A 21,376-nucleotide genomic window follows, 5' to 3' on the forward strand; every position below is an offset into this window, starting at 1 on the left:
AATAACTGCTATAATTATTCACTGAAATGCAGCCCTGGCTAATAAAAGGGTGTGTGTGTGTGTGTGTGTGTGTGTGTGTGTAGGGGGGGGGTATGCATGTGTGTGTTGGTGGTTGAATGAACCTCCAGTCTGGTGACAGAGAGCTGGTTTCTCACTGTAAACTGATGCCAGATCTGCCTGACTGATAAACACTGTATCACGAGACTTCAGTCAGTCAGTCAGTCAGTCAGTCAGTCAGTCATCTGAACTGCTTTCAGATCAGAGCCGAGGGAATTAAATCCACCATTTTACAGTGAAGTGGATTCCAGCTGAGCTCTCTCCAGCTTTGGTGAGTTGAAATCTTCTCTGTTGATATTTGACATGAAACCTCAGGGAGCTTGCTGACGTCCAGTCAGTTTTATAAGTGAGTCAGAAACACATTGTGCTGAAGCCGTGTTGCTCCTGGGTAACTCAGGGCAATCAAAAACAACCTGGCAAGTATTAATTCATTTAATCTTTGATTAATCACTCTAAACCTCTTACATCTGGCAAAAGGTTCAGAGGACAAAAACTATTTATTTGCATAAAAATAGCCACAGATTACATATAAATTATTTAGTTTTACTACTTACTCATCTGAGTGTATTTACCAAAGCATGGAAGAAATTTGTTCAGTAAGAACAATATAAGTATCATATGGGTGTGGAAAGAAAGTCCACATTTTTAATTGTATTGGAAAGTAATGGCTAAGGAAAAAAAAGTCTAGCTTTAAATCTGTTTTTTTTTTTTTTTTTTTTACATGCTTTATTGCCAGCCAATTATATAATGCAGTTCAGTCCAAAACATCTGTCCTTTGACATTTGAGATTTTTGACATTCTTTGACTTCTTTATTGACTAAATGTCTCCAGACGTTTAGTCAATAAAAAACAGGCGTGGAGGTTTTAGAGAAGATGTTGAACTGAACAGAAAACCTGAAATAAAAAACACTTTTTACCGAACCAGGAGCCTGTGGGCGGCCTTTCATTTTCCAAGGTTTCATTTTGCCCTTTAAACCAAATTCACTTTATTTCTTTTTACTTTGAATTGTTTTGGGGGGATTTTGTGGTGTTTTTTCTTGTTTTTTTCAGTCTACTTTTTATTTATTCATTTAGTTACTAATTGTCTGGTCTTTTTTACTAATTTTCTGGTCGCTTTCTCTCAACTTGTGTTGAGTTTTGTTTTTTTAAGAAATGTTTTGTTAATTTTCTTGTAACTTTTTCACGAATTTCTTGCTCAGTGTTTGGTCATCTCATGCTAATTTGCTCATCACCTTTTTTTCCTGTGTTTTTGACAAATCAAGTAAATTTGCTCAGTTTTCAAAGGATAAAATACTCATGAAAGGAAGCCATTAGAAACATTTAAACACAAGAAATCTGACATCCATCCAGCATCACTGATTTGATGTTTAAATATAGAATATTAACAATAATAATAATCATAATGAAAGTAACATAGTTGTTTGTAATAATATTTTTTGTTACTCATGTTTTTATACTTTAATGCTAATTTGCATATCACCTTTTTTCCCATGTTTTTGAAAGAAATTATTTTATTTTGCTCAGGTTTCAGAGGGTTAAATTCAAATTAGTAGGGTTCAAGTAAGGTTTCCAGTTTTGCGTGACTGAAGTCTTGGATTAGAGTCTTGGCCAACAGATTTGAAGGTTTGATAGAGCAGCTGTCATCAGTTGATTGCCAATATCTATCAACTGGATATCGATAAGATAAACACCAAGGATCCAGGGATATTTTGAAACATGTTTCACTGTCATAAATTTGAACCAGCTGTCAGTCGGTGTGGACGTGGCCCAGTGTCAGCAGCCCGCCCTGCTGTCATACATGACTATGACTGACTGTGGCTGTGACTGTGGTGCAGGCTTGTGCATGGACAGGCAGGTGGTGGAGAGGGCCAAGGAGGCCTTCCTGGGCGGCAGGACGCGGCCCCTGGAGTTCAGGCTGCAGCAGCTCAAAGCCCTGCAGAGGATGATCACCGACAGACAGACTGAAATCTCCACGGCGCTCAAACAGGACCTCAACAGGGTGAGTGGAGCCGCCAGATACAGCAGCTGGAGCACAGGAGGCTGGCAGGAGGTCACACAACCCAGGAACACAAAAGGAAGAGAGAAAGTGACAAGAGAACGCCATAGATAAAGAAAATAGTCCCTCATAAAGATGCATGAATAAAGGATGCATAAAGTTTTACAATGGGACAAAGACTTCAGGCTGATCAAGCGCAGCAACCAGAAAGTCACTGACAGTTATGTTAAAGTTATGTTATATTAAAGAAAGAAATACAAAACATAAGCATATGTACCTTACAAATTTTAAAAAGTGTACATTATGTATAAGATGTATCAAAGTATGCGCATCAAGTCTCAATATGTGCATTAAACCTATATACACCTTATGCACACAGAGACATTGCACTGTAATGTGTTGAATTGTTCTCAAGTCCTACAGGTATAAATTATTGCACAGTTAAATGCTTAAATAATCCGTTTAGTGTACAGTGATGCAGTCCTTTAACTCAGAGCCTGTGTAAAGTTGTCGGGGCTTTCCCACAGAGCCAGTACGACACACCGCTCTTGGAGCTGATCAGCCTGGAGAACGAGATCGCCCTGGCTATAGAGAAGCTGGCAGAGTGGGCGGCACCACGGCCTGTGGAGAAGAACCTCCTCACCTTAACAGATGAAGTTTACATCCAACCAGAGCCGCTGGGGGTGGTGCTCATCATAGGGGCCTGGAACTACCCCTGGGCCCTGACCCTGTCCCCCTTGGTTGGGGCTATCGCCGCTGGTAGGTCTAATCCCTCGTTACCTTCCTGACTTGTGCTGTAACCAAGTGTTCCTCGAGGTCCAACATGCAGCACTCACACCTTTCTTTTGTGTTACCTGAAAAGGAGACTCTGTGGGTTTCTTGGAGGGAATAGATTTGAAATGAGCACCTGATGTTGGTTCCTGACAGCGAGGTGGTGCTAACTGACTGACATTTGTAGGAATGGAGTCAGAATGTACATAAATGTATGGCTCTGACACCAAAAGTGCAGTAGAAAGATTGTTTGTACAACAGCTCGACCGACATTTCCATTTCTTAATATCAGTCAGGCTGAAACTGTCCTGTTATGAAGATAATCAGAGGTATCCACCTGTGATATGATGAGGGAGGATCCTCCCTGATTGCAGTTATAAAAACATTTTGCAAAACTTGGAATGTAACTGGACTTTGTAACTCATTTTATTTGTGTAACAGGATGTGGGAAGGGTGGGGGTTGTGATCTGGGTTTTAGTCTTCCACGCTGGTCTACATGCTGTTTCTGAGGCCAAACACCAGAGGAGACAAGAATACTATCCTTGGTGAAAGCAATTCTTGTAATGTTTTAAAAGCAGTAAAATTCAGTCTTCAGATATGTATCAAACTTGAACCCTAGTTTCTGCCACTTAGGTCTAGCTAATGTCTCTTTTGCAACGTTTAAAAAAAAAAAAAAAATGACAAGAGAAATGTCCTGGGATGAGTTTGGGCCAGTTGCCATCCCTCCCCAGCTCAGCGTTTGCCAGCTTTCTGCTTCCTTTGTGCAGCATTCATCAGGCGGTGATCTCATCCCATTCACATCTAACTTCACTTTGTCCCTGAAGGCAACGCAGCTGTGGTGAAGCCGTCCGAGCTCAGCGAGTACTCGGCCCTCCTCCTCCGAGCTCTGCTGCCTCGCTATCTGGACAAGGTCTGAACACCAGCTGCTATTGTTGATGAAATATCATTATTCTGCAGAGGGACTGTAATGTCAGCTATTGTTTTCTCCTACGTGGCCTGCAACCTCTGAAAACCCTGGACCAGCACAGCAAATTGCATATCAGCCTGTATCCATCCGTGTGTGGCATATAGAGCACCTTAAAAACTATATTTCTAATTTAAATTTTTAATCAACAATTAAGCAAAATGGAACATGTAACAGAGATTAAATTTAGAAATGTAGGAATATGCATTTAACATCTACTAGCTGTTCTGTGGGACAGTGGTGGTGCTCTCATCCTCTCATTGTTACTGAGTGCTGGATACTGGCTGGATGCTCCAGATGCTAACTGTTAGCCTCCTGCCATTGAGCTGCACTTAAAGTTTAACAATAGGAATTAGCACCAAAAACTCTGACCCTGTGGTAAACTTAGGCATACCAATGTTACACCAAACACCAGATTGTTACTGCGTATGAGCTTGTCTTTTAATTTTTGCTGTTTTTCAGATTGTTTTTCTATATCTGACAGTGAGTTTCCTCCATCATGTCAAAGGTGGATGATGCTCATTGATCGATATTTGACATTTTGCTCATAAATTGGTGTAGCCCTAGAACAAACCCGGGTAAACATGGGTAGAGCATGCAAACGTGACAGGAAATCAAATGTCCACCCTGTTTGCTGCTAAACACTGAGACATTGCACCAACTCTCCTTTTCATGTTGTTTATTTCTAGGATCTGTACCCGGTGATAACAGGTGGCGTGTCAGAGACACAGGAGCTGCTGAAGCAAAGGTTCGACCACGTCTTCTACACCGGAAGCAGCGCGGTGGGCAAACTGGTGATGCAGGCTGCAGCCCAACACCTCACCCCAGTCACTCTGGAGCTCGGAGGGAAGAGCCCCTGCTACATCGACAAGAACTGTGACCTGAGAGTCGCCTGTCGGTAATACACCGCTCATAACAACATATCAGCAGCAGCAAACAGAGAGCTGGTGTTAAGAGAGGCTCTGATGACAAGACATGGTGACCTTAGCAGGTCTCCATCATACAAGTGCAAGTTATGAATCACATTTGTCTAAAGTCCTCAAGACGCTTAAGGAATACAGCCAAGTTTTAGGTTGTTTGTCCCATTAATCAGCTTTCGCCCTTAAGTGATGGGAACAGGACACCAAAATCATGTGGCTCAGATGCTTCAAGTCCCCGTGAAATGAGCTCACATGACTTCTCCTTGCTGTAAAACACAGCATCTTAAATCAGCCTGCACTTGTGGGTGTGAATTAAAACCAATAAAACCTTCACATCACCTTCAAATCAAGAAAGAAAGAGTCCATTTCATTAGGTCTTTAGTGGTAACACTTTTTTTTTTTTTTTTTTTGTTACATCATAGTGACTGTAAAAAATTGTTCACTGAGTGATTGCAGGCTAACTTTAGTGCTTTAAAAGCTTTATATACCTTGTATAAATATGTGTTAAATAATTTATTAATTAAGCAATACAACATGAGAGGTCATGGCTGAGTGCTGTAGATCATCATAGCTCTGATATTATTTTCTATAACACACAGACCTCGAGTGTTTTTTTACTTTTATACAACAGTTACAATTTTATAGCAATAATATTGTTTTTATTTCAATTAAAATGCTGGAATAAAGCTGTGGTTAAAGTATTTAGTAATGTTTCGCAAAAAAGTAGTTCCCCAAAGTTTGCTCAGCTCATCTGCTGTGATGCTGCGTGTCGGGGAGTTTAATCTCTAATCTGATGAACAGGAACGTTTGCTTTAATTTTGTTTGTTTTTGTTTTCAGACTCAATCCAAACCAGAAGTCATATTTGGAAACATACTGTGTCATTGTTAAGAGAAGGAGATTGTTGTTTCAGTTAGTCCCCTTATGTGCTATTAATCTGACTGCTGCTGTGGCAGAATAATCCAGATAAAGTGCCGCGGCTCCTGTGATGTTTTAGTAAATTAGACACAACTTTCAACCAAACAGAGCAAAAAAACATAGAACAAATGATTCTGTTCAAACGATCTATGTGTACTGTTTCTCTGTGAATGTTTTTTGAGCCATACTAGTTTTAATATGATTAAGACAACAATGTGTTTGATGGAGCACATAAAAAAATAATCTACCCGGGACACTTGGATACTCATCTTTCCATTTTTGTTTGAACAGCTAAGTCAAAAGCAAATTGTAGTTTATCTTAACCCTTTGAAACCTGGATCGACATCAGATTTCTTGTGTTTAACCCCTTAAACCTGTGCAAATTGGCTTGATTTCTTTCAAAAACATGGGCCCAGAAGGGAATGAGCAACTTAGTGAAAAATTACCTGACAGTTTGCAAGAAATTAGGAACAGGTTACAAGAAAATGACCTAGAATATTTAAAATGATGTTACAGGAAACAATATTTTTTTCTTGCTTATTTTCAGGCTATTTCTTTTTATGTTACTCATTGCCTTTGTTCGACATGTTTGTGAAAGAGATCAAATGAATCTGCTCAGGTTATTTTTATCAAAGTGATTAACTCAGAATGATCTTGTGTTCCATTTTCTGGTTGCACTGCAGTCGTGTCACATGGGGAAAATTTGTCAACTGCGGTCAGACATGCATCGCTCCGGACTACATCCTGTGTGAACCCTGCATTCAGGGCCGAGTGGTGGAGGGCATCCGACAGACCCTGCTGGTATCATCCAACAACATCACATAACTCTCTGTCATCATTTTATCAAATCTGTTCAGTTTTTTTGTTTGTTTGTTTTTTTAATGGAAAACCTTTGACCAATCCTAGGAATTCTATGGTGCCGACCCCAAATGCTCCCCAGACTACGGCCGAATCATCAACCAGCGTCACTTCAGCAGGATAATGGGTCTGATGGAGGGTTACACTGCAGTGCTGGGAGGGCAGAGTGACGCATCACAGCGCTACATCGGTAGGAATGGAAGTTTTTTGGCGTTCAAGGTGGCTTTTATTGTTGTAATTCAGTTGAAGCCACAAAACATTTTCGTACAAAGCCCTCCGCTCCTCAGCCACACAAACATCATTGTATGAGTTTCATATTGTGGCACAAAATGATGCTGTCAGAGGTTTGTGCTCATTCGGCTTGACGCTGAACTTGAACCTTGCTGCCTTCATTCTCTGTTGGGGCAAAGTGTCAAAAATATCGCTTGCACTGTCAGCCTCACATCACAGCGTGCTGCGCCTCTGGTTTATGAGCAGCACTGACCTCTAAACCCCGTCTCACCTCCCAGCCCCGACGGTGCTGAAGGACGTGCCTCCGCAGTCCAGGCTGATGCAGGAGGAGATCTTCGGGCCTCTGCTGCCCATCGTGACCGTCAGCGACATGGACGACGCCATCCGCTTCATCAACGAGAGAGAGAAACCCCTGGCCCTCTACATCTTCTGCTCTGACAAGAAGGTGACGCTTAAAAACAAGTTGTGATGCGTGAAACTCTCCTTTATTTTCCTCTCAGAGGCAATTCCTCGACTTTTTGTGATTCACTATGTCATCCTGTCTCTCTAAGGCGGTAAAAAGAATGATAGATGAGACCACAAGCGGAGGAGTGACGGTCAACGACGTCATGATGCATTGCGCGCTCAGCTCTCTTCCATTTGGTGGTGTTGGTATGTGTTTCTCTCTGTTTTATAACATGGAGGTGTCTTTTTTTTTGAGAGAGAGTGACAGAGATAATGACTTCCATTTTGACAAAACTGGACACACTTCACGCTCACATTACAGCATTTTCAATAAAAAGCTGATTAAACTTATTAATAAGTGATAGCGATGGCTATAGGGGAGACTGCATCACACATGGGGATGACATATTTACTGTTACTTTTAACATTTTTGGCACTGTATTTTCATAAAAGTGGCATTAAGCAGTATTATTATTATTATTACAATACAGCTGTTTTATCAGCCTAAATCACAAAATGGATCTGCCAACATAGAAACATGTCCAATCCCAGTAATTGAGATGCTGTAGCCTGATTCAGCCTATTTACCCAAATGAAATGATGATATCAGAATGGACACTTTTCCTTCTCCTTTCTAAGATTTCGTCCTTTTTTCTCCTTTTGGGTTTTTTGGAGTTTTTTCTTGCTCACTATGAGGTTTCACGTCTGGGGGGTCGTTTTATTTTCTATAAACTCTGGGCCTATGAATCCCTTTTAGACTGTCACTGTGAGTAAGGGCTCTAAATAAACTAGAACTTGAACTTGCGCATGAATCAAAACTTGAGTGAAATAAAAAGTGTCTCCTTAAGCACTAATGATCAGTGCCGAAGAAATATGACCTCCACCGATATGAACTATTTTGCGTCTGTTTTTCCCCTCTGTTCCCTTTGGTGTTCTTTGATATAAAGTATCACAGACAGGCTGTAGATTTGTTTTAATGTAATGGGTATTAAACCTTTACCCAGTTTCTCTTCTGGGATCAATACAGTATTTCTAATTTTGATTCTGATTTCTGATTTTCAGTTATTTCTCATTGCCATTTCAAGCAGCCAACACACCAGTTTGTCCAGTGCTGTTTGAACTTGTGCTTCCATTTTGAAAAAAGATGAATCACCCCCTGACTTGTCTGCAACGTCTCCAGGTCAGAGCGGTATGGGCCGCTACCACGGCAGACACACCTTTGACCAGCTCAGCCACCAGAGGGCATGCCTGCTCAGGTCGCTGGGCATGGAGAGCGTCAACTTGGCCCGGTACCCGCCTCAGGACCGCCATCGGGCGCGCAGGGCCAGGCTCGCCCTCCGCTCGCCCATGATCGACTTCTCCAAGAGGACCTTCGTGTGGGCCGTCACGGCGACCGTCATCGCCTTTGGCCTCGCCATCGCCCTGCTGGTCATTCTGCTCATCGCTTCAGGCCTCAACTGTACCTGCTTTTACTGGCGAGGCTTTTACTACTAGAAACTGAATTGGGTAGACTGGGCACTGTGTGGGGAGTTCTAGCGTTGCCAGTGAGCCTACTGGCAGCCACATTTGAGGAACCAATCAAACTTTATTGACACTTCCATGGTGGCAAAACAGCAGCTGGCAGTCCGGTGGATCTCTGTCACAGTGTGCGCTAGGGCTGTGCTAAAAAATCAACACAATGAACTTCATGCTGACTCACGTGTCAATACAGATGGTCTAGTATCGATACAGCAGCAAGTGCCTTGGCATCAGTCTTGAAAAATAAAGGCACACATTGCACAATGCACAAAAGGCCAATAGGTGGCAGCATAGGCCAAATGCATGTTACTTTAATGCCAGACAGTCAGGATTTGGACATGAGTCATGCAGTGTGCAGGATCTGCACTCAAAGACAAGTGAATAGGCATTATTGTTGCATCAAGGAATAAGATAAAAAAGCTATCTTTCAAAACTTAAAATGACATTTTAAGTTTTGAAAGATAATGATTTGCTTTCAAAATCTCTGGGTTAAAAAACAGAACATACGTATCGTAGTGTGACCCCAGCCCCAGTGTGTGCAGCTTCACAGCAACACTGACGGGCTAAAGAATTACATAAAATCACCTGTATGCTTGGAAACCAGCTTCCAGTCTCAGGCTAACATTATATTAGCTCATTAGTCAGCTTGGTTAATCCTAATCAGCTGCATTATTGTGAATAAAATTAATGAATAACACAGCAAAGACACCAAAAACTTAGCAGGTTCGGCACATCTGTTTTGTTTATGTTTTTTTTTTTTTTTTTTTTTTTTTTGTACACAAGAGCCACAGGGTTATTTTCACATCCTTCAATTTAATTTTCTTCTAAAACAGAGTATATTTCTGTTAGGGGTGTATCAGGCTTAGTTTAATCAACACACTCCTCTGAACGCTGCAGCGGTGCATGACGGTTCTACCCAATTCAATGTCTATGACTGAAACACACCAATTTCTTCTTTTGTAAGGAAGAAGGTGAGCTTGTACCTGCTTGAATGAGTTCCACTGTATGAACACCAGTGAATCCACTTTGGAATCTGGGTTGAATCCTCCAAATAATTTACATCACAGTATTTACATCTGTCATTTTATTACTGGACCTTCACTCCACTCCTTCAGCTTCTCTATGCTCACAAATTTGACCATGAGCTGATCTGTGTAAAGCATTTCTGTTGACAGACATGTACGTTTCCTCTGCTTTCTCTTTTCATCAATAAAGAGATTTGTCGATACATTAACTTCTGCCTTTTTTTAAATTTAGCACCTTTTTTATGCTTCAGTGTCACAGTGTCTCCAGATTTATTTTAGTCTGCAGTCCTCCTCCAGCATTTCACCAAGCTGCAACATTTTATTTTCATTGCACATTTTACAATGTTTATTCATTTAATTGTTTACTAATGGTTTTTGTAAATTAGTTCATTTAAAAGCCTAAAGGGAGCCACTACTAACCCTAAAAGGCCATTAGTCTGTTTAAATGGAGCCTTTTAGTGTCCCATGATGGTCTAAATGCTGTTTCAGAGGGCGTTTCCATAAAAAAAAAAAAAAAAAAAAAACTAGAAGAAAACACTGCATTACTGGTAATTGTTGGCATAAAAACTGTCATATCTGAAGATAATGAATATTGTCAGATAATAGTGGCAGTCAGAGAATGTCTGCCTTCAGGATCCCAGACTTGTCAGACTTGTGTGTGAACGTCAACACGGTGAGCCACCACAGCAGCCTGAACGCCTCATTTCAGGGTGTTTGTGGTTTTCTGTCTCTATAAGACAAAAACAAAACATCCTGCAGGAAAATAAGATTAAACTGATGATGGCCTCGATGAAAATGGGCCGTTGCAGTAGAGCAAAAGTAAGCAGCAGTCTTACTTTGACAGTGTAGTGTGACGGCCTCAAGAGGGCGCTGTTTAATGCAGAGCAAAGACATCAACACTGTGGGAAACCTTTATTTTGAAAGGTTTTATTTCATCCTCTTAACTATAAATACATTATATAAATTCACTTTTTTTATTTAAATTTTGAGGGCAGTCTTCTTGTTTTAAATTCTTTTCTTTACAAATTGTGTAACTGAACATAGATATACATTTAGAATAATTCTTGTATTTTTTTTTTTTTTTTTTTACTTCTATTTTTCTAATTGTCTGACAATGTTTCACTAATTTCCTGGTAATTCTTCTGGTGATTTACACTGGTGTCAAAGGGCCGAATGCTAGTGAAAAGCTTCAGAGCATTTAACAAACATTTCAATAGCAAACACAAGAATCCTAAAAATGATGAATAATGTGAATGAAATATGAATGCTTCTTGTAATTAAAAATGCACATTCAATCTTGTGTCTTTTCTTTCAAATTTTCACTTTCTTCTCCTAATTTTCTCATTGGAGGGGTCTGGTAATCTTTGGTAATTTTATTATCATTAATGTTATTGTTGTTATTTGTGGTGGCGCTGTCGATGTGTGTCACTCAGCTCAAACACATAATAAACATTCAACTTGTGCATGATTTTATTCATTAATTAACTTATTTAATTTACAGAGCTATGTTAACAGCATCACAGAGAACTCAGTCTGCTCTGATCTGGTGCGATACACACTTCTGTACTGTATATAACCACCAGATGGCAGCAGTGAGCCAGTGTAGGCCTATTTCATTTTTTCTTTTTTTTAATTTCATTTTACACATCTTTGTCCTTTATTTTTCCTTGATTCATCCTTGTCTCACAAGTTAAAGTTTGCTGATAGATTGTTAGAGTTTGTTCACTGCAGCTTAAGGCAGACAGTGCAGGCAGTGCAAAGAATAATGCAACTCAATTCTCAAAAAAATAAAACCTTGAAAAGCCTTGGGAGTAGAACTCTTTTTCCCCATCATCACCGCAAATATGACAGCATTTCACTCCATGTGTCATGTTTTCATGTTTTTCCCATGCTCATGTCTTTGTGGTTGTTTTACATCAAAGCATCAGACAGAAGACAGACCAAAGGTGATTCATTAATTCTTTGGGTTGTTATTCTTGACATGAACCTGAGGCGTTCAAACTGCACAGTGTGGCTTTAATGCTTTCAGTATTTACCTGTAATTTGTTTTGACTCATTTGATCGTGGTCTGGTAACATGACCAGGCTCGTTATCTTCCTCCTGCCGAGGCCTGAGCTCACACCGTCATAATTACAGCTTTTCACTCGACACTTAGAGGAGCTGGTAGCCTCGTGCTGAGACAGCTTTCACACCGGCAACTTCCAAAGTGGACTGACCCCGACTTTAGCCTCGGACATGTTGGCAAGTTTAGCCCCAAGGTTGTGTGGTCAGCCTGAGAAAAGTCAGAGCTAACATTTGTTAAGGTCAGAATCAAGGTTGAAACAACAGCAATAGACTACATTCACACAGCGGCCATTTTCCTCTGACGTACATCACACTCAGGGTGGGAAACTCAAATTCTCTCATCACATCATCCTGCTGTGTTGCAGGTTGTGTCTTATATAAATGTAGTGAATCTGACCAAACAATATCATTTCATCACTTTCTGATTGATCAGCAACTGAGAAAACAATGGCTAGTAAAAATCTGGAGGGATATGAGCCCATATTTTAGGGTAAAACAACATATTTGATCACTTGTTAGCTGCCTTAGACAACAGCTAACGTTAGCCACTTCCTACCGATACGATACCGTTTGATAGCTTTACATGATATGATAGATTAGACCCAAATTATTATGCAGCATGAATAAACATCTTTGACACTTTTTCTTTTCGGTCTACTTGTGAAAGTTTAGAATTAAATGATGTGGTTCAGTGAGTGCAACGTCACATAATGAGCTGACCAGAATATTTCTGAAGTGAAAACATAACAGGATGGCTAACGTTACACTGCTAGCTTCAGCACATCCACTGGGTTTAACTTCCACACTTCAGCTGCTGGGCTCACTGAGTCCAAGATGTTCATTGATATTTCCTAATTAATTTACACCTTTCCCTATCATATCATGTAACACTACTGAATGGTAACTTTAGCTAGACAGACAGTCGTTGAATGCTAATGTTACCTGTTGTCTACCAGGTACTAATGGATGATCAGAACTTGAAATATGGCCCAATGTCTGTCTGAGCTTTCACTAGCCATTGTTTTCTCAGTTGTTCACCAATCTGGAAACAGTGAAACAATAACATTTTGTCAGATTTACCACGTTTATAAAGGATGCACCCTGAAACGCAGCAGTACGACTCAATAACAGCGTTTGAGCTTCCCACCTTGAACATGACGTCAGAGGAAAATGGCTGCTGTGTGAATACGGTCTGTTGAACACTTTTGAAAAGCAACAAGATGTTTGTTGTCCAATTAAAACTGTGGAACAAGTTTAGGACAGTAACCCCGGGCTAATAAATACCCGTGTGAATCTACAGTTGTTGCAAATGACACAGAATTTTTCAGCTCAAGCGAAAAAATTCATGGCGGTATTTACCCAATGTGAAAATTCACTTGGTGTTTTGTCTGAACACGCCATTCTATTTAAAGTGGGACTTTGATTTTGAAAAGTTTTATTTCACCTCTCAAAAAAATTAACTTTACTTTCACTTCTTTTCATGTCTTATTTTTTGGTGATTTTCGTGAAATCTTTTACTAACATTTTTGCTTATTTCCATGTCATTTTCATGTCAGGTCATGTTTTTGTTTTTGTTTTTTTGAGTATGTGTGTGTGTGTGTATGTATGTGCTAATTTTCAGGTCATTATCTTTTTTGTTCAATTTCTCTCTAATTTGCTAATAGTTTTTTTCCCCATGTTTTTCAAAGAACTTAAATGAATTTGCTCAATTAACGATTAATTTTTTTTTTTTTAAGTGTTTTGGTTGTTGGGGCCATATATTGATGAAGAGCCCCCACTGAGCTCCCTAGTGGGCCTGATTACTCTAGTAGTAATATCAGCAGTAGCAGTGGTGGTAATATCCGCAGTAGTGGTGGTGGTGTTATCAGTAGAAGTGGTACACATGATGTATGTCATGTAAAAAGCTCATTTAATATTTAACAGCACATATCAAGTATTTATCATATGGAAGAGGTAAAGTTCATACTGTCCATAAGCTTCTCTAATGCACACAGCGTCTCCTGTAGCAGAGTGATGTGGAAAATTCACCACAGATACGAGACGAACCTCACATTCACACATCATTTATGGTCTTATCATATAACCAATGTTGAAAATGAAGCTCTTACAATGGAGCATAAACTGTTATAATTCACATGAATGGGGCCCGAGGTCTGGGGGATTAATAGGTGAACTTGTGCAATGCCTGGCAAGGAAGTTCACTGAGATTTGCAGGTCTGATAGATGTCCAAGTTTCTGACCCCCCGGTGTGATATGTTCCATTTGAGAGTGACTCATGCACGGCAAGGAATATTTCAGAGGGCATATTTTCAGAGGTTCAGTGCTTTGCGTGTCAGCTGCCCTCTGATTGAAACACTGCAAAGTTTACTTTTGGAGAGATTTGCCCCCGTTTGTCCTCTGGGCATAATCCAGGCTCTGCCGACACTGCTGGCAGCTCAGCCTGACACTCATAACTCCTCCATTGCTCCACTGCTGTGGAAGGAGAGGGGAGAAGAAAAGAAAAGAAAAGAAAAAGAAAAGGACATGCCTCATATTTCATACTGCAAAGCATTTGGCTTGAAGGTGCTACATGTGCACAACAGCCTTTCTCATGTCTCCTGTCTGACTCCACTCCTGTCTTATTATTAATGTCTCATGAATGATGCACATTTTTAAGTGAGCATGTTCTAAGATGAAACCTTAAAAATTAATTCAAGAACATCTGTGATGGTGTGCGTATGTTTTTATGCATGTGTTGATGTGAGTGTGTGTGTGAGGGCGAAAGGCAGTCTGTGTGTGTGTGTGTGTGTGTGTGTGTGTGTGTGTGTGTGTGTGTGTGTGTGTGTGACATTCCAGCCGACCTTCACAAGCGTCCTGAAGTCCTCGGACACCCGGTGAGTGTGTCGGGGGGCAGATAAGCTCTCAGGGGTAAACCAACCAGGACGAGAGAGGATTTAGATAAAACATGACCTCTAGTAGTGGAGAAAAGTTTGGTTTATTTCACATTTATAGCACTAGCATTTATGGGACAAATTTTGAAATGCAGCACACTCAGCTGCAAGGCTTTTAGTAAGAGGATCACACATCTCTATTTTTCCGTTATTTGTTTGGCAAATTTAATACAGGGAGGTGCACTGTGTAATGATCACAAATGAAGCCGATCACTGATCACTGAAATCGCTGAGTAATTCCAGTAAAGACTCCACTGCCAGATCTCCTCTTGGAATGCGAATGCTGTGCAGACAGGGCCGGTGATACCAATGCAGAAAGTCTGGCTGAAAAAGGAAAGTGGAGCGACTGTTTTTATTGCGCCACTTGTTCTAATTTTTACCATATTTATTGTGCGCTTTGTTTTATCAGCTCCTGTGTTCCGTGTTTTATTATGTTTAATTTTATGTTGTTTTCTTAATGGTGTTTATTGTTTTTACTTGTTATGTAAAGCACTTTGTTACTATGTTTTGAAAAATTCTATACAAATAAACTTTATTATTAGTATTATTAGTATTATTATTCTCATTAAATAGTACAGGATGTTCTCAGCAAGTGAAACACCAACATCTCATGTCCCAAGTCTTTTTTTTTTTTTTTAAGAAAACATGCCATCAAAACAAATTACATAACATCAATAAATACATTAAAGGTGTACTATGTAAAGTTGCATTGAAGTGAGGACCCCGTAGACTCGACTGAATAAAAAAAATGGAATAAGAAGGAAATATCATGGTTGTTGGCTGAGTAAATTAAATGCGTATGCCATGTTTTTTTTACATAAGCAAAGCTGGCAATAAGCTGGCAAATGGTTTGTTCTGGTTAACTGAACTGACTCCTTATATACAATATGACATCAACACACTCCCCGTCATGTTTATGTGCATTTTTTTTTTTAATTATTTCATCTGACTTACACAGATTTATAAGCCCATGTAAATATATGGAGAACACTGAACGCACAGATGAGTTGATGATCTCCAAATTGTGGCTCATGTCCTTTAATACTCCAGTTCTGGTCGGTGATTAGCAGTATGAAACCATCCACCTGACATGTAACTTAACAGAAAACACAAGATTATTATTATGTCACCTATTATTTCATGAAAGGACACTAACAATGTTAAGCTGATAAATGCTGAAATGTTTTGCCACAATAAAACACAGAAAATATGATAATATGATGGATTAAAGAAAAAGTCACTTCAAATAGTTTCTATCAATTCACAATTCCTCACAGGCTGCTTTACTTTATGCTGAACACATCAGGCGATCATAATGTGCATTGGTTGAAAATGGACATTACCCAATTCAGTGTGATCACTGACACGGATAGCTTTTGCCGTATTCTTTCTTGTGACCCTGATGCCTTGTGTTCATCAATAGAGTCGCTCAGTGACATGCGAGGCGAACCCTGGAGGGGCTGATTCAGATGCAGGCTACGTAATGCAGCACTCGCTCCGATGTAATGGCAGAGTCACGCTGTGCTTTCTGTCGTCCCCCCCACTGTGGCAGTGAGGCTCCAGCTGAAGCAAGTGATGTCACATTGCAGAAGGTCAAATATAGCCACTGAGTTTCAAACTGTGAGGCTTGTTTGTGCATTTATTCTAACAAAAACCTGACCGCCGTTTCATCATGTCAAAATGCAGTGAATCAAAAGGGCCATTTTGTAATGAAAACGTGTTGATGCCGCCTTTGGCCCCCCACCATGACATAGTTCACCTTCAAGTTAACCACAGCATCCCGGAATCTGTGGGCATCAGGCATTTACTATTACTTTGCTACTGTTGCTATGGTAACCCCACCCCACCACCCCTGACTTTGAGATGTGGTGTTATTTTAGTCCTCCTACACATCTTTGTCAAAGATAAATGAAGTGTGCAAACAAGTGTGCAACCCCACATACAGTAAGCACACTTACAGAGGATGAGAAAAACAGACAGGAATCAATGAAATCACAATAATGAGACATGATGTGGACTATCCAAGTTTAGTTTCTGGCATATCTTTTTCTTTTGTAATCCTGAGCCACTCATATTTGCTGGTCACACAAAGCTAGAAATTGAAAATGCATGAAAATAATGCATAACTGACTTGTGTGTTGAGTGTCTTGAGTGTTTACATGTCAGTACATCTCTCTCACAATGTTATTCTTTACTTCCCACTAATTCTTCCATCATCAGTCCTTTGAAAAATATTATGACATATGCAGTACTCGAGTTGAGGGTGGATTTGGGTGGATGGCATCCCCCCTGAAATAAAAACGGTCAAAATCATCCCCCCTGTAAAACTGCCATCCTCACTTTTCATCAAGTGAAAAAAATTGACCACCCCCCCCCCTGAATTTTTTTTTACAACTCGACTACTGGACATATGGATATGTGTCCTCACAAAATGACCTTTTGAAAGAACATTGTTTGCTAGTAGACTGTCTATACTGTATGCTTGCTGATCAGTGGAGAATTCTTAAGGTGCATTCAGGTAAGAAATGTGTCACTGTTCACATTATGACCAATTAGAGAGTTATGTGCAGCGCAGCTGTGACCTTTAACAAGTCTTGAGGAGGATTCAGCTAATCAGAAAAGGGGAGGGGTCTCTTTCTTTGTCTGCCTCAGTGGCAATGCATTAAGAAAGCTGTGTAGCGAATTCACGCTTTACAACAATGGGGTTCAGTCAGCTTGCAGCGTTTGTGTCTTTGCTTGCATGCGTCAGGCTTAGTGATGCTCGATCCCTCGGTTTGAAAATGCCAACATACTGGGGAGTCAGTGCACAGAAGCCTGCTGAGGTGGAAACTGGGACAGTAGCAGAACCTGAGAGAGACCACTCCAGAGAGTCTGCTCAACTATCTGGCAGTTTCCAGTCAAAGCAGTTTCAACAAAGCGCTCAACCACTCCCGTGGACATTTCCTGAAGATCCAGTGTCTGAGACCAAGGTTCCTTTAAAGTTTGAACTGCGGCAGCCAGTGACTGCCAACAGTGTTGCTGTGCGGTGTGGGGAAAGTGCCGTCCAAGTGGAAGTCAATCAGGACCTACTTGGCATTGGCCAGCTGATAAAATCAGAGGAAATCACGCTTGGTGGTTGCTCAGCCACTGAGATAGATGATGACGCTCATGTGCTGATTTTCAAATCTGAGTTGCATGAGTGTGGCAGCACAGTTGTGGTATGATTTTCATTATTTGACATAAACTTTCAGTGCAGCAACTTTCAGTTCATCAGTTTTTCTGACAAATATTCTCTTGATGGATTTTAGATGACAGAGAATGCGTTCATTTATGCCTTCACGCTGGTCTACAACCCCAAAGTGCTGGGCAAAACCAATATCATAAGGAGCAGGAGTGCTGTGATTGGAATTGAGTGCCACTTTCCAAGGTGAGCTGCAATCGATCCCACCTATAGCTTTCAAAGACCTAGTCGTGTTTACTGTGGGGTATCAACAAGATCTGCTTGTTACAAACTGCAGCTACACTGCAGATTACACAAGATCTAATTCCAAATCAATTTTAGAGTCAAGCAGACTTGACTACATACATTTACCTTTTTTAGAAGACTAGAAGTCCTCCAGCAAGGAATTTTAAATGAAAGCTGAACCACAGCTAGTTCTTCTGGGTTAGTACATGTAACGGTATAGTTTGTCTAACTTGCCATGCCATTTCAGGAGGCTAAGTGTGAGCACCAGTCCTCCAAATCCTGTCTGGATGTCAAATAAAGATACAAAGGTGGTTGAGGAACAGCTTTCTTTCTCCCTGCAACGCATGACTGGTGGGTTTTGGGAGCATATTTTCAAAGACAAGTATTTGGAAGATGTGTATGTTCTCAAACCCTGCAATGTTAAACTTCTTTTCTTATAGATGACTGGAAGTCTGAAAGACCCTCCAACAAGTACGTCTTAGGAGATGTCCTCAACGTGGAGGCGTCAGTTGTTTCAAACAAATACACACCCCTCAGGGTCTTGGTGGACCGCTGTGTTGCTACTTTGAAGCCGGACATCACTTCTGACCCAAGACACTTTCTCATCAGCAACCATGGGTGAGTTTTTTTTTTTTTTTTTAAGATGCAAAAGTGTATCAAGATAATTGGTTTCTCAGCTCTTCCTGTAATATCAAGCTGCATCTTTCTCTACAGTTGTCTGATGGATACAAGGCTCACAGGTTCCAGGTCTCGGTTCCTGGCCCAGTCTCAGCCTGACAAGCTCCAGTTTCAAATAGAGACCTTCAGGTTTCGCCAACAAAGGACCGCCTCGGTAAGTGGAATTACATATGCTTGACATGAACTTCTGCTGGTTTCACTGTTTCACTGGATTCAATTGACCATATTTCCAGTTCCAGCAGATCTACATCACTTGCGACTTGAAGGCCCTTCCAGCTTCCTCATCAGTTACCACTGAGCACAAGACGTGTTCCTTTGACAAGGGGTATGAAAACATTTTTGAATTCCTTTGGATTACCTCTGCTCTAACCAAGATGGCCTCTAAGAAACTAAATTCTTCCCTCAGTAGGTGGAAGGCAGTTGGTGGAGAGGACCAGTTTTGTTCCTGTTGTGAATCAAGCTGTGGAATGAGGAAGGCTAGACGCCAGAATGCAGATACAGGTACTGTATGTCCACAGTAAATCACTCCACTGTTATCTGCCAACTCTGCTATCATTGATATTGATTTTTTTTCCTCAGAGGAGCAGTGGCAAGCAACAATAACCCTGGACCCCATTGTTGTTGAAGAATAATTTGTGTAAAAATAAAAGGTATATTTTTTTAACTAATAGTTTTTTTTTTTTTTTAATGGGGCGGTGATGGGTAAGAATGAGAAATGCTGGTAACAGACGAAAGTGATGAATAGAAAAAATGTCAAACATACGTGTGGTGCAAGCTGGACATTCAGCGAGGTTTGATTTTAAAGCATCATACCCGTGATTTTTGCATGCTTAACGTAATATCAAAAATAATCACAATGTGTCCTTCACACCAGTACTGTCACCGTAATAAAATCCTCTGCATTAGTTTACCTAAAAGCAGCAGCACTGTTGTGTTTTGATGACTTGAAACTGGGGCAGAGTGAAACGGTACCTCCATGACAAAATAGTGCCCGGGGAAACGTTTGCTTTACACAGTAAATTCTCAGTTCTGTGGTTTATGAATGTTGAGTTTGTTAGCCGCAAAAGTAGAACATTACAAGGTGGGTGTTTCAACCAAAAATTTAAATTCAAAAATCAAGGGATTTTTTAAAATTATGTTGTGAAATCTTTAGTACCCCCACATGATTTGCAAAATGGTTTTTCAGTGTAAAATGTGGGACAAGCATTTAAAATCATCGGTATGTTTGTTTTTAAATGGTTTGAGTGACAAGGTTGTAGCAACAACTGATTCCCTGCAGGCGCTTTTTAAAATTAATTTGCAATGACCTTGTAGTCATAGCCTGGGTTATCTCTGTGTGGGAAATAACTGAAAGACGTAGGAATTTGCTGTGGGCTCTCCCATTGTGTACACAAATTGAGAGAAAAGTTGCAGTGTGTCCAATGTCAGCAATCCATGGTAATAAAAAAACCCAAAAACAATTATCAAGTTGTATACACACTGAGGCGATCAACTCTTTGCACGAAAAGTGAGCACAATTCATAGTTGGTGGATGACATTTAAATTCACAAGCGACTTTTGAATTTAGGAGTCCAACAGAAACACATGAATGCTTCCAGGTTGTAATGAGATGTCATCTTCCTCTCCCTCTGGTGACACACACACTTGACCCCCAGCAGGCTTGTGTGTCTCTTGGCTGCTTCTCACATTTGTCATACGGATGTTAATAGATTGTCCAGACATAAACATCTTGGTGTGGACGATCCCGCCGGGGCAGGCTTAACTGAGCTTGGCTTCAGACAGGAGTGTAAATCCCTCCTCCCTTGCTGAGGACAGTAAATACTTTAAGATCCAGCCGGCATGAGTTATAACAATAGTGGCTTTTGTTCTAAATGGGTCAAGCTGTGATTTATCCTGCGTTTGGACAGTGAGGCTCACATTTCTCCCCAGATCTCTGCTTGGTCTGTGCCTGGTGACGTTTTCCTGTGGCTAAGTTTTAGATGTCAGACTCCTCATCAAACCCCATTTCCTGATTTCTGGAAAATCTCATTCTTGCTGCAGCACAGGTTGTAGACATAGCGTGCTTGGACACACTATATGTATTTACCGTTAGACTGATGGCTTTGTGTCCGCCTCCCCCTTGAATCTCTGATGAAGCAGCTGTTTTGTATCATGCCTCAGTCATACTAGTGGTTTTCCATCTGACCTGACTTGAGTGAGGACTGTTTTGGGGTTGCAATGTCTCCCAGTGACATCACAATTACATCACCCATCAGGCTCTTCATTAGTGCGGCTCACCGTTTTACAGCTTTCCAATAAAAACGATTGAAAACAGAATTTATCTTAATCTGCACACAGCATACGATTTCCAGATTTTACGAAAATGGGTGTTTTTGAAGAGTGTTTTTAATATGTAGGCTATGAACAGTGTGTGTGTGTGTGTGTGTGTGTGTGTGTGTGTGTGTGTGGGTGTGTGGATGCTGTCTCTTTCATCTCACCTATGGCTTATTTTCTTCCATCTGTTTGACACCTCCAGGAGAAGATGTGGAGCAGTTGCCTCACAGCAGGAAGGGAGAGGAT

The 21,376-nt window shown here is 40.6% G+C and overlaps 2 protein-coding genes across 3 annotated transcripts; both read left to right on the forward strand.

The window, feature by feature from the left end:
• The first annotated feature begins 153 nt into the window (after positions 1 to 153).
• Positions 154 to 9,922, forward strand: LOC115370173 (aldehyde dehydrogenase, dimeric NADP-preferring-like). The gene is made up of 10 exons (XM_030067073.1): positions 154 to 328; positions 1,893 to 2,056; positions 2,581 to 2,812; positions 3,649 to 3,734; positions 4,478 to 4,686; positions 6,308 to 6,425; positions 6,531 to 6,672; positions 6,992 to 7,158; positions 7,265 to 7,364; positions 8,338 to 9,922. Exons 2-10 carry the CDS (start codon positions 1,901 to 1,903, stop codon positions 8,649 to 8,651), a joined length of 1,524 nt encoding a protein of 507 aa, XP_029922933.1. The 5' UTR covers positions 154 to 328; positions 1,893 to 1,900; the 3' UTR covers positions 8,652 to 9,922.
• A 7,414-nt stretch (positions 9,923 to 17,336) lies between these two features.
• Positions 17,337 to 19,561, forward strand: LOC115369633 (zona pellucida sperm-binding protein 3-like). Of its 2 annotated transcripts, none has more exons than XM_030066278.1 (8): positions 17,337 to 17,891; positions 17,982 to 18,100; positions 18,387 to 18,490; positions 18,580 to 18,757; positions 18,854 to 18,971; positions 19,051 to 19,142; positions 19,227 to 19,318; positions 19,397 to 19,561. In XM_030066278.1, exons 1-8 carry the CDS (start codon positions 17,394 to 17,396, stop codon positions 19,447 to 19,449), a joined length of 1,254 nt encoding a protein of 417 aa, XP_029922138.1. In that variant the 5' UTR covers positions 17,337 to 17,393; the 3' UTR covers positions 19,450 to 19,561. The 2 variants fall into 2 exon arrangements, with proteins under 2 accessions (XP_029922138.1, XP_029922137.1); XM_030066277.1 differs by having other exon boundaries at positions 17,339 to 17,891; positions 19,224 to 19,318.
• Positions 19,562 to 21,376: the final 1,815 nt, after the last annotated feature.

This window comes from Myripristis murdjan, chromosome 13 (assembly GCF_902150065.1).
Source record: "Myripristis murdjan chromosome 13, fMyrMur1.1, whole genome shotgun sequence".
Taxonomy (NCBI): domain Eukaryota; kingdom Metazoa; phylum Chordata; class Actinopteri; order Holocentriformes; family Holocentridae; genus Myripristis; species Myripristis murdjan.